This window comes from Melozone crissalis, unplaced genomic scaffold (assembly GCF_028551555.1).
Source record: "Melozone crissalis strain CALT ecotype California unplaced genomic scaffold, PUWL_Pcris_2 ptg000045l_1, whole genome shotgun sequence".
Lineage (NCBI taxonomy): Eukaryota > Metazoa > Chordata > Aves > Passeriformes > Passerellidae > Melozone > Melozone crissalis.
In genome coordinates, this window is record NW_026535823.1 from 5,364,077 (window position 1) to 5,377,574 (window position 13,498).

At 46.5% G+C, this 13,498-nt stretch overlaps 1 protein-coding gene across 1 annotated transcript in view; it reads right to left on the reverse strand.

The window, feature by feature from the left end:
• XPR1 (xenotropic and polytropic retrovirus receptor 1) overlaps positions 1–13,498 on the reverse strand; it is a 112,104-nt gene that overhangs the window by 8,750 nt on the left and 89,856 nt on the right. Inside the window, exons 10-11 of the mRNA XM_054285695.1 lie at positions 13,256–13,421; positions 11,419–11,610 (exon numbers count right to left, since the gene is read on the reverse strand). Coding sequence (XP_054141670.1) covers positions 11,419–11,610; positions 13,256–13,421 — 358 coding nt within the window. The remainder of the gene's footprint in view (positions 1–11,418; positions 11,611–13,255; positions 13,422–13,498) is intronic.

Consider the following 13,498-nt stretch of genomic DNA (forward strand, 5'->3'; position numbering starts at 1 on the left):
ACGGGTCCAGCATCACATTCCTGTCCCTGCAGAGCGCTGACGTCACCCAGGAGCAGCGCTCACGGATGCCCAGGTACCTCACACGCTGCTGCTGTTGCTGCTGCCTGGAAACAGCCTCTCCCAGACTATTTTTAACGTGCAGCTGCCCACAGAAAGGGACACAGGTGAGGATTTTGGAGCTTAGCAATGAGGGCTGCACTGCCAGGTTCCATTCCTTCCCCCCCCCCCCCCCCCATAGCTCCTCCAAAGCCTCCACAACATTATTTCAGGAAGAAAAGGCAGATGCTGACATTCGGTGACTCATGAGACACTAAGCCTGTTCTTTCCAGCCTTATTTTTAGCTCATTAGATCTCTATGTTTAGTTCCCATTACCAGACCCTAAAGGATCATTCAGAGGCAGTTCATGGGTTGAATGTGCTTTCAAAGCACCTAAAATGCTCCAAAACACCCTGTGATGCTGCAGTGCTTCCTCTCACCTTAGGCTTGGAAGTTACATCATGCTGCTTTGCGTTGGGCTCTTTTCTGGTTTGTTTTTTTTTTCCTCTTAATGACAGAATTCAAATAAACTGAGCCTTATTCCACTCCATGGAGCAGCCATGGAGAAGGCAGTGCAGCCAGGACCATCCTGAGGAGCAGGCAGAAGAGCAGGGAAGCACTGCTGGGCAGCTCTTTTGGAGCTCTGTGGTCATGGAGGGGCCACTCTGCCCCCTGATTCTCATCCCCAAGCACACAAGGGGTGAGGAAAACTCTATCCTAAGCTGGCAGTTACAGAGGAAGGTGATTTCAAAGGTTCTCGCTGCTTAAACCTAAATCCCAGAATGGCTCGGGCTGGGACAGTGGGTCACCTGGTCCAACCTGTCTGCTCAAGCAGGGTCATCCCAGAGCATGTGGCACAGACTCTTGTGAGCAATTACAGAGAGGAGAACTGGGAAGGAAAAGGCCCAAGTGAGAAATCTAATCTCATCAATCTCAAAAGTATGTTCTTGCTTTCAGTTAAGTTATCCTGGGCTCAGTTCTCCTCTCCCTGCCTCTGTCTTTGCAGCAGCCTTTTCAGTGGCACCTGGGGTCACACTGCTTGGCCCCTTGCTCCTGCTCACCAACCAGTTCTGCAATGCATTCAGTTCCTGAAAAAAAAATTCATTAAAAACCCAAATCACTCCCTGGTAAAATGCCCTAATCAGAACTAGCCCATTGTCTTCAATCTTGGCCTCTAAGTCCTTCCTTTAATCACTTATCCTCCTTTTCCTCCTGCCTGCAGTTCTGTTTGATACCTTCCTTCCCTCTGTCCTCATTGGTATTCAGCTGGTGTGCAGAAATATGTTACTGCTCCAGGCAAGCAATTATAGCTGGGTCTCTGCTGGCTGGTCCTAGCAGCCCTCTCCACTGCTGCTCAGGGGGAGAGAAAATCAAGGCATTCATATTCTGCCCAGAGGCTCCATCAGCTCCTGGCCTGCCGCTTTTCCAGGAGCAATACAGAGCTCTGCATATTTATGATGATGTCAGGGTCTATTTAAGCAGGAACTGTTTCATCCTGTGTGTTTTTTCTTTGTTTAATGAGGTGCTAGAAAACACCAAAAACCATGAGAGAGAGAGGCTCTGGATGAGAGAAGCACTCTGGCAGATCTCAGCCTCTCCAGGAAGGAAAAAAGAGGAAGTTTTCGGTACCCCATGGTACCAGTGACATCCCCCAAAGGAGGCATGAAGGACCTTCCTGCTCCATGCTCCACCACAGAACAACCTCCTGAGCTGCTGTTACTCAAAGCAGCACCTGCAGGACCAAACAGCAGCAGCACAAACCCTCTGAAGTTGCAGGTGCAGCTCAGAGCCTGAGGATGGGCTGATTTCAGTGCTCACACTGCCATGCCTGCAGCCTGGAGGTGTGCACTTATGTCAGAGGCTATGTGAGCCCACAGTGCTCCTCCACTTGCCACAAAGCCAGTGGGAAGCAGCGTGCCACAAGAGCTGTTTGCAGCCTTCACCACAGAATTTCCATTAGCATCCTCAGTTTACCCTGTAACATGCAATTCCAGCAGATCCTCTGCACAAATACACCTCAAATTGCTCCAGAAGGTCAGCTAGATAAATAATGGATGGCTTCCACCTTTGAACTGAAGCTGTGAATGGCCACAGTCCCAGAAAACAGCCCAAGGCACTTGCAGCAGCAGAATTTATTGCCTGCAAAAAGTGCTGATAGGCAATATCCTGCATCCCCAGCCCAGCCCCAGGGGCCACAGAATCTCACTGGCATTCTGAGGGAGCACTGCTCTGCAGAAATCACAGCCCCTTGGAAGCACAGGCAAGAGAAAAGGCTGCTTTCCATCAAAGAGAGAGAGCCAGTGCTCTCCTGAATGCTGTTAATATTGACTTTACCTCCAAAGAATTCAGCTGTTTACCCTGCTGAATTATTCTGGGGAATGTAAACACTATACAGTATTCACCACAGCAAAAATCAATGCCATGTATTATTGAAGGGCTGGATAAGAGCACAATGGCCCTTGATAAGCATTCCTGGCTTGTCATCCACCGTGGCTTGTGCTGATGGGGAGGGCTCTGATAACAGCTGGAGGTTATCAGGGAACACAGCCAGGTAAGCCCTGCTACACAGAACACCAACAACACAGCCACAGCAACTCTGCCAACTAAACAGCCCCCAGTCCAGGCCTGCCAAAGCCAGCCTCAATCACAGATTTAGGCAGGAGCAAAGCACAAATGTATTTAGTGTGCAAGGCAGCTCTGAGCAGGCCTAGGGATGCTGTGTGCCCATTAACTCCACCCCAGCACACCACAGAGCAGGGTGACAGCCAGAAGTGACTTATCTACATAAGAACTGCCATCAGAGTGACATCCCCAAGCATTTGTCTAACATCTCAGTGCTCAAAGCACAGCAACACCTCTCCCCTCAGTAATTAGATCTCTTAATGAGTGGGTAGAGCTGCCTTTCTGCCCAGCCAGCACGTCCTGCTGTTTAGCACTGATCAATGGCAGAAGCAGGACATGACAGGGGACTTGATGCAGCTAAAAGGCAAAAATAACCCACAGGAGCACAGGCTGTGGAGAGCTGTGGGCTCTGCCAAACACTGACTCTTCCCAAAGAACCTCCCCTTGGATTGTGCAAACCTCTGCAGTCGCCTCCGGGCACAATTTAAGCAAAGCAGCAGCGAAGAACTGTCAAGAGGCAACATCTCATATCTTCTTTTAGCCAAGAGTCTACATTTGCAGAGCAGGGAAATCCCAAAAATCATGTTTGGATTAAAAACCCTCCGCAGGTCTGCGTTGGTTTGTGTCTAATCTGAAGACATGGCAGCAAACTCCTGGCTTGTACCTCAGCAAGTGACAAGTGTGATTTAGCTGCAAACAGGAGGAAGCACATCAGCCATGGCTGAGACTGGAGCTGGTTCTTTTCTGGTGCCTCCTCTCAAAAGAGCACTTTTGAGAAGTGCTGTTAGAGAAAGTTTAATGTCTACCTTGAGAAGGATGGGGTTTCCAATCAGAGCATTTGCCAGAAGTCTCGCTAATAAGCACATCTGATCAGAAATGAATAGCATGGGGATGGGGGCACAATGTCATCTGCTACATCTATAGTCCTTTGACATCCAACAGCAGATCCTTTCAAAATTTACTTCTTTTAAAAGCAAAAGAGAAAAATTGTTAGATGACTGCATCTCCTACATTTCTGCATTACCACAGACTCCAGACCTGTGTGTATCTGACAGGAAGATTGCTTGTAATGCAGCCACTTGCTCTCCTTAAAACGTTCCATTAAAAAAAGGGTCAGGCTTCCCACCTTAAGTGCCTGTGAAATTAAGAATCAGTAGGTCACCCTTTTAACTTACACCTCATTCATTAGCATTCTCATTTCCCCAGCCACCTTTAACACAAAGGCATATTAAGTACCATTTGTGTTATTCTAAAAGAAAACAAAAGCTACTCAGAGAGCTATAAAAATTTTAGTAACCAGTTGTAAAAAGAAAAAAAAAAGTATTTAAATTATTAAAAAGAAAGTTTCAAATAATTTAAGAAATCCAACAAAGATAACTAAAACTGAGTGTATTCAACATATTTTTAAGACTTTTAAATGAAAGCAAAAAGTTAAAGTAAAAAAATAAAGACTAAGAAAATAAAATTTTAGTACACACGGGCCAACATACTCATATTAAATAAAACCTTAATACCCATAACAAATAATTATGTTATAGCAAGAGGGCAACTAACTAATCTAAAAAAGCTATTTCTACAAACCATCAAAATATAAACTTAGAAAACAAGTGAAGATTCATAAGTTTTTGTATATACCCAACTCTCCAAAGGCACTGTTGGCTAAGAATTCATTAAAACAACTAAAAGTAAAGATCACATTTAAAAATAAATGAATTATTTTAAAAGTAAAAGACCAACAATATGTAAAACATACTAAACTCAATATTTAACAATTAGTAAAATCAAAATTAAAAACAAAATGTGGCTGCTCATGCTGCAGCATTCCAGGGATGCTCCTGGCTCCACCCCAAGCACCATCCCTGGGATACCGGGCTGGGTGTCAGCAATCAGCTGAGCTAACAGGAAAGCAGGAGAAACCAGGGTACCACAGAGCCCTGAGGAGGTCAGAGGGCAGGATGAGAAATGTTTGCCCATGGCAATGCCTCCCAATTCCTCACTAATGACACTGCTGCCTCTCTGATGGAAAGGATCAGAAAGACTGCCTAATGAACACAACTCATTACTGGAGGCCTCCTGGGCACGGGGATGACAGGGTTGCAGACAAAAACTCATCCTAGCTCGCAGCAATGTGACAGACTGTGCATGTTTTGGCTCCAAATAATCATCCTGGTGGAGCTGCCAGTGTGCTGTGCTAAGGGAAGGCATGTGAAAACGGCAAGCATTAAGAAAGAAGCCAGTTAATCCCATTACAAAGTTTGTTTTACTTCAAGAGGTCAATCCAAGCACTCTATAAGGCTCTAGTGACACCTAAATCAAATGCTGACAGCTCTTTCAGCGCTGAGGAAGAGGGGAGAGATGGGAGGTCTTGTACCAACACACAAGTGAGGGAACAAGGCCTCATAAATGCTGCTTGCTTGATTCTTTTGTGATATTTTTTTTTAAAGTTTTGTGCTTACAAATATTCTACATGTTCACTTATTTTGCCGTGCTCCACCCCTCAAAACTGAACTTATCTATTTCAGCTGGGGGACTATGCACTATTTCAGTCCCAGTGCTCACATCCCCTCACTGTCCCCTGCTGTAAGCATGCAGGATCACAGTGCTTTATTGTCCCACCCACCTGCAGCTTCTAACACAGCACTGACAGGGGCTAAGTGACACAACCAACCTCCCAGAGAGCTCAGGTGCAGCCAGGTACCTCCTGCAGCCCCCAGGGCCACAGCTGGATGTCACCCCAGCCTGCTGTGCATCACCAGCAGATGATGGTGACCAGAAACCTCTGCAGTCGCTTCTGGGCACAATTTAAGCAAAGAAACAGCAAAGAACTGTCAAGAGGAAACATCTCATGTCTTCTTTTAGCCAAGAGTTTACATTTGTAGAGAAGTCAGAGCCCTGCTCAGGGCCCTGCAGGGGACAGAGTGTGGCAGAAGCAGCGACCTGTCCCAGCATGAAGTGGTGTCACCACTGGGAACGGCCAAAGCCATCCTGATTAATGAGGAGTGGGCAGCAGGGAGACACCTGGGAATCTTCCACTGCATTTTCCAAAATCTGCACATTTCCCATTCATCTTCCTCTGGTCAGACTTGCTGCTTGAAGCTCTCTATTAATAAGGGATGGTCCAACACCTTCCATTAATCACAGGATGGATTTTGCCTTGACACTCCACATCTCTATTCTATTGCTCTTTTCTCTTAGGGCTGCCTTTAAAAATCATAAATTAGACATTTCTGCAGAGAAATCTCTTTCTGAAGTGATGGGGAGAGCAGAGATAGAAGTGCTGCCCTTCAGAGACAGCCCTATTTAGTTAACTTCAGCATTTTTAATTACTGCCAATTTCCTGGGCTGTTTAATGAGAAAGTGCATGGCAGTTCCATTATCTTAGACCCACCTAGGGCTCTCCAGGGCACCCCAAGCCAAAGGCAACTGGTGCTCAGCAGGCTCATTTGGAGTACCTGGAAAAACTGTGGGAACAGGATGGAAGAAGAGATGCTTACTCAAATTTCCAGGCCATGTGGATTAACTTTGGAATAATTCAGAGGTTAATAAATAACAGGATTCTACTTAGACCACAAGGATATTTCATTGAATAAGGTGTGTGAATCAAACTGACGATGTCCATAAAACATCCTGCCTTTCAGTTAAAGGATAAAATCCCACACAGCCAATAGCAAGGTAAACAAAAAATGGTCACACTGAACCAGTAAATCCCACAAAAAAAGAAAATTATGAAAGAGAGGCACTTAAGCAGCTCAGTTCTTCAAGCACAGAAGCCAAACCTATATTTTGATATTTCCAATGACACCATGTGAGCAAGCTGCATCAAGGTGAGAAAACTGTGAGCAGCAAAACCACAATATCTCATTTTAAAAGGAATAAAGTTGGAACAAAAATCATGACTGAAGCTTCAGAAGTGACCAGCACTCCATGAGTAGCACAACACAACTGTTTCTTAGAAGAGCTGAACACCTAAATATAACAAGCCTTATCCTACACAGCCTGAGTCAGGTCTGAGTGAGGAGTGAAACCAAAGCTGGCTACTCCAGATATGCAGTGTGCCTTCTTTAATGCAAGCACAATTTTTACAAGAAGGGATGCCCATGGATGTCCCTCTCTGGGATCTCCTCGGTGTAAGGAGGACATGGACCTGCTGGAGTGAGTCCACTGCACGCCATGAAGATGCTCAGAGGGATGAAGCACCTCTGCTATGGGGACATGCTGAGAGAGCTGGGAGTGTTCAGCCTGGAGAGGTGACCAGATGGCTCTGGTGTAACCTTAGAGCCCCTTCCAGTGCCTAAAGGGGCTCAAAGGGAGCTGGAGAGGGACTTTGGACAAGGGTCTGGAGTGACAGGACAAAGGGGAACAGCTACAAGCTGACAGAGAGCAGGGTTAGACAAGATATGATGAAGAAATTCTTCCCTGTGAGGGTAGTGAGGCCCTGGAACAGGCTGTCCACAGAAGCTGTGGAACACATCCCTGGAAGTGTTCAAAGGTCAGGCTGGACAGGGCTTGGAGCAACCTGGGATAGTGTAAAGTATGGGTTGGAACTCCCTGATCCTTAAAGTCCCTTCCAAGCCAAACCACTCTATGATTCTACAAATGCTGTGATAATGTAGACTGAAGTGGGAGCCTCTTTAGTGGTGCACTTGTCAAGAAGAGCTCATCTGCTTTTGGCAGAGTGAAAACACAGCAGAAAGCAGTTGCGTGTCAAAACAACGCCGTGCTCGGGCTGAATATTCCGCCGCAGGCTTGGGCCTAATCATCTGCTTCCCCAGCAGCACGTAGGTTTCCCCAGGGATTAAATAAGGCAATGCAATACTCTGTTGGCTGGCTCTGGGGAAAGCTACTCAGCACTGGCAGGGAACTTAATGCCAGCACTGAGCTCCTTAGTGCAAAGCAAGGGTGGGAAAGAAGGGGACAGAGCAGCTCCCCGGCTGCCAGGTAGCTTCGAGTTACAGCCGTGCCTCATTTGTCTGAGCAAACACACCCTGCAGCACTTTATTTACAGAACACGGCCTTTGCTTCCCATTCCTTTGGGAGAGATAAAAATACTGAGAATTCCTCCTCTGGGAACGCAGCAACAGTTGTCCTCGTGTTGTTGTTGTTGTCCCTGAAATGTGGCTGTGCTTGCGAGCCGCGCTGGAGTCTGCGCTCGTCTATGCCACCACTGCTTGCTCCAGAATTATGTTCTGGGGTAGCTCCTCTCCCACTTGCTTCACTAATCCTAGTGATTCCTGAATATCAAGATGACAGCTTGGAGTTACCCCTGTAAAGCTGGTCTGGTCCCAGACCAACAGCATTGCAAGTTTCGGAGCAAAATCCTAACAGAATTCACTTTGCTCTCTCAGCGGTCTGACATCCAAACTGCAATTAGCAGAGAAAATTGCACCCTGCATCTGAATCCAAGGGAAGGAAAGTAAAGAAATGGCTTCTCCCAGGGAAGAAAGAATCAGAATTCTGCACTGCCTGAGCAATATGAATTATTAAACAGGGATATTTTGGGGAAACAGACACTTGTCAAGAGCCCACAGTACCTGGTGCTACAGGGGGGATCCTTCACTAGAGGAGGTTTGGAGTAGGGAATACCACCCAGGACTAGAACAGAAACATCACTTAATAAAGTGGCTTTTGTACATTTGTTTAGTTTGAGTTGTTTTCCAGCAGCAAGCCCAGGAAAACACAGAGTGCTGTCAGTGCACTGTGTATGAATTAGCTGCTCTCCACACCAGCAAACCCTCCCAACCACACACCCATCTTCACAGGGCTGGCAGGCACTGACTAAAACCCACAGAGCAGCTACAAGCTATCCAGAGTTCAAATGAAGGGAGGAAGATGAGACTTCTCAGAGGGCTGTGACGTCCCCAGGCCTCCCAAGTGGAGAACAGGCACTGGTGTCCATTACCTGACCTCCCAAGGAAAGGGCAGGGATTGCCCTCTCCTCCTGGCAGCCAAAAGCTGTCATTCCAGAGGCGTAAGTCATAGGCTTGCAAGCACAGGCATGGAAGACTGTTAAAATAAAACTCTGATACCACAGAAATTACTAGGTTTCTTACTGAAATTTACAGCAGGTCTGAGGAGCAAGGATCTTCACCAATTTGACACCTGTTTTGGGCAGCACTTTCTTCAGAACACACAGCTCCCCCCAGCAGATGTTTAGGAGGGTGTTTGCTATCCTTGGGCAGACACAGAGGTGGTGTGGGTGAGCAGCACATCTATTTTCAACAGCAGCATGATAACAACTTGATGATAAACCATCTGATTCCAAGTTCCAAACAAACTGGTGACCTATGTAAAGCACTTTGATAAAATTGGCTTCTTAACAGGTCCAGCACATTAGAAGGTGGGCTTATGGCAGGATGGGAACAGCCTCCAGGCCTGAGGGGACATGTGCGGGGCTTTAGGCAGCCCTCTGAAAAGCCAGCACAGTGACATTTACAAATCTCTGCTAACGTGTAATTTCCAAAGGCCACGAAGCTTCCAATTTTTGTTTTGTACGACACCAATAATGATGTGCCACTGACAAAACTGGACAGACAAAAGCTGGGAGTCAGGAACGTCTCACAGCAACTGGAACAAGGCTCATAAACACCTCATTACAGCCCACTCCCTGCCAGGCTGGGAAAGGGGACACCAGTTATGTGTGGCAGCAACCAGAACCAGGGTAGCAACACTGGCACGGGTGAAAAGCTTCAAGGGCGGTGGAAAAAGGTCAAACTCTTCAACAGGACATTTTGAAAGAGGCTGGCTCTCCTCTTGGTTCCAACCTGTCCTGGGCTGTAGGATAACTGTGTATTTTATTGCCATCTGTCAGAGCTGGGGCAGTTCTCTGCCGTTCATTGGGAAGTTTTCTTTATCACTACCATAACCAATCCTCCCTTCAGGAAATATCTTCTGTCCATGGCCCATTAATTATCAATTATCTTCTGTCCATGGGCCAGTGAGTGTCCCAGCATGGCTGATCAAATCCCAGCATCCCATGGGGAGATGCTCCGCCCAGGGGAGGAGCCAAGCATTCCTGCCTGGATCCAATCTGAGCTTTGGGACACCCCAGCAGCCTTTGCCCCCTGCATTCCCAGAGGAGCAGCTTTCTGCTGCCCTGCATTGCCAGAGGGAGCCCAGGCCCATCTGCAGCAGCCCTGGAGCTGCAGAGGAAAACTCCCCCCTTGTGCAGGATCCCTGCTGCAGCAGAGCCACAGCTGGCACTGCAGGAGGGCTGAGCCCCCATGGGATGGGGCTGGGACACCTCCCTGACACACAGGGGGCCAGGGCATGGTCTGACTCTGACAGTGACTTATTTTTGTTTGTTTTGTACTATTGCATTTGTATTTTAATTTTCTTGGTAAAGAACTGTTCTTCCTGCTCCCATATCTTTGCCTGAGAGCCCCTTAATTTCAAAATTACAATAATTCAGAGGGAGGGGGTTTGCATTTTCCATTTCAGGGGAGGCTCCTGCCTTCCTTAGCAGACACCTGGCTTTCCAAACCAAGACACAACCCCATCCCAACTGAAGGCTCTGGCAGTGTGTCCCCCCTGAGGGAGGCAGAAGCATTAGTCAGCCTCCCCAGAGCAGCTCTGGCTACAGAAGATGTAAGCAGTGATTCTGCAGCCAGGGAATCTGCCTGTGCCTCATCCCAGGCTCTGGCAGTGGTGACTAACTGGACTGCAGGGCTGCAGAATGTCACTGAGCAAACAAGTTAAAACAGGAACAAGCTTCAGGGACATGGCAGCAGGGAGGAGATGCTATGGGGATGCTCCCAGAGGATGCTCCCACACCAGCTCTGGATACAGAGCCCAACTCCCAGCCTTCAGCCAGCTTGGGCCACTGCCCCTCCCTGCCATCAAAATACACTGACAAACATCATCACTGTGACTCTGGGCCCAGCTGTGACAAAGCAGACATTTCTTGGCCACAGGAAGGTTTCTAACAACCCTGCCACCCCTCCAAAAAACCCAGCATGTTAACTAGAATCATGCCTTCAACACTTCTGCCTGCCTCACCGCAGGAATATTTCAGGCTAAGTAATTGCTCATGACTGTGTGTGGTTGCTAATTTCTGGGTATATAGAAGGGAGATATTCTCAAATGAAAGAATACAGCTTTTAGGGCTTCAGAACAATGAAAGGCAGGGCAGGGCGACTGCCTGAAGTGCAGAAACTAAAAGCTTTTTCCTTCAGAACAAGAGTAGAATCGAGTAATTGTCGTTTCCAGGGAGATGAGGAACTTCAGGGATCAGAGCTCAATCTGCAGTTAAATGGATTGGAAACAACTCCTTACCAGCTGCTGAAAAAACATGGATAGAATCACACAGGAAAATCAGAGAGAGCATTTTTTCCTGGCACTGTGCACATGCCTTCACATTTAGGAACGATGGACGGATTATTTAGATGGTCCAGGTTAAATATTCATGAATGTTAAGAGAGAAGTATTTGCTGTGCTATCCCTCTTCTCATCTATCTCCCTCCCATTCACCTCCCTTTGCAGCAGAACCTGACAGGTATTTCAGCTTTAAAAGGCAAACCTAAAAGTTCCCTCCCCCACTCCCTAAGTGCAATTCTAAGCAGACCAGGGATGTGAAAAACACCTCAAATAAGATCTTAAAACACTCTTTACAAGTTGGGCAGGCCCCTGCCTTTCCCCAGAGATGTTTCACAGGTGCCAAAACACAAGAAGCTCGCGTTTCAATGAGATGCCAGACTGAGCCTCTCTTGTGTAAAAAATGCAAACCTCAGGAGCTACACAGGATTCTCCAAAGCCACCAATACCTTTGTGAGTGCTGTAGAGGGCTGCAAATGTCACCACGAAGAAGGTGGTGGAATATTTTCCAGCATTAACCAGATGAAAGGCCCGTTTGTTATCGCGGTAACGGCGCAGGCACTGGATGAATCGCAACCAAGCAGGGATGCACTGGACAACTGCTCTCACTCCGTAGGAGTAGCTGTTACAAATCTGATTATCTGCAAGAAAAACAGGAGTTGGAGCTGTTAAGGCAAAGAATTAGTAAGTCTAAGAACTGTTTTTGTCTTCCTGTCTGCAGTGTCACTTTATGGCAGCAATTCCCCATCAGCAGCTGGTACAAACTGCAAGAAGCCCGAAGTAGCTCAATATTCCATCTTGGAGGTGTACAGGTGACATCAATAACACATCCAGACAGATCACCATCTAACTCCCTCATCCTGCCAGTATAACCAACATGCTAGATTAGAAATTATCTATTTTTAAACGTGCTCAGAGCTGTTGGCAGGACTGTGAATAATCAAATTAAGGATGGAATTACAAAAGGCCTTTGACACTGGATTTTTGTGCATAAATGGGAAACTCTGCAGGACAGCTCTAAAAGGCTACTTTGCCAAAGCTGTCCTTGACCTGTTTTCCTTGTGCATTCTAATAGGAAAAAACACATTTCAGTATGGGACTGAGTTTGGCGTTTTTCACTTTGTTTTTTAAAAAGCAAAGCCAAGGCATAGTCTGGTTTCAAAAGCTGAGATGAGAAGCAACCACACCACAATGCCATTGTGTCCCCTCCTCCATGTTTGAAAGCCTTCTTTTCATTAAGGCAATGACCAGGAAACCCTCAAACCCTCAGCTTTTCCTGGAACTCCCCAAGAACTCCATATTCTTCTGCTGTCTCAGCACATCCAAACCAAACACCCTGCTGCCTAACATTCATTTGTTTCTTATTCACACTGAGGGAGACACATTATTAGCTGATATTTATCCCAAAACACCGTGCTATCATTCCACTGCTCAGATTGGAAGAGGACAAATTGTTATGCACACAGTTGCTTTATGTATTTTAATTTTATTTTTAATAAGTAAATATTTAGCCGCTCGCAACGCTGTCTCTTAAAATGAAGGGGAAGATCAGACAGATTGGGAGAACAAAGTGAACACTGATGCTTATTGAAGCATACAGCAAATTCTCTCAGCAAGTGTCAAAACCATCAGACAATATGATTTGCCAGCAGTCACTGCCTGAAATGGAAAGTCAGCAGTGAGGAGACAGGTACTGTTTTGCCACTGGGAAGGCCAAAGTCAAAATTCACATTGCAGCTCTGTGTTCCTTCTGGCTAGAAAATAAGGGAAGACAGAGCATGGACAGCCCTGGCAGAGCAGCTTAAACTCAAATCAAGCAAGAGATGGCACCAAGGAGCTTCTCCATCCTCTCCTGCTTCAGAATGGAGCCTGTAAGAACCAGGCTACAGCACAGAAAGCTGTGCTCAACCAGCTCAGGATTCTCATGATGAGCAACAGGAAGAGGCTAAAGGCAAATACATGGTTAAATTACTATGAAATAAAACAACAATGCCAGGAAAATGGATTTCTCTTTCCAATCAGGAGTGCTGTGTCTAAATTCTTTGATGGATACAGACATTGGGCCAAATGACTGGATTAGGAAATGAACACTGATGTCAAATTCCATTTCTCTGGATGGAAGTAACAAAGGGAAGGATCTCTCTAATGCCACATTTATAACAAATGCCAATTATTTTGGTTTTCTGTACTATTAATAACCCTTTCCAAAACAGACAATTAGGAAATTGCCTGGCTCAGTGTTTCTCAGGTCATTTTGACCCCACTCCCAGGGCTCATCAGCATTACCTGTATCTGCCAGAAGTCCAGCATTGTCCTCCCACTGAACCTCAAAGCTGTAGAAGCAGATCATGTATTCCAAATCCATAAGTATCACCACCAGGCTGTTGAGCTGGTCAGCCAGCCAGAAATCTGCGAAGCCTACCTTGTGGAAGGGAGCAGTGAATACTCGAAACTGTCAGGAAAAAACAAAGCAGGAATAATTCATGGCTGTGTCAAAAGCATCCAAATGCAGTGGCAGGACATCACAGA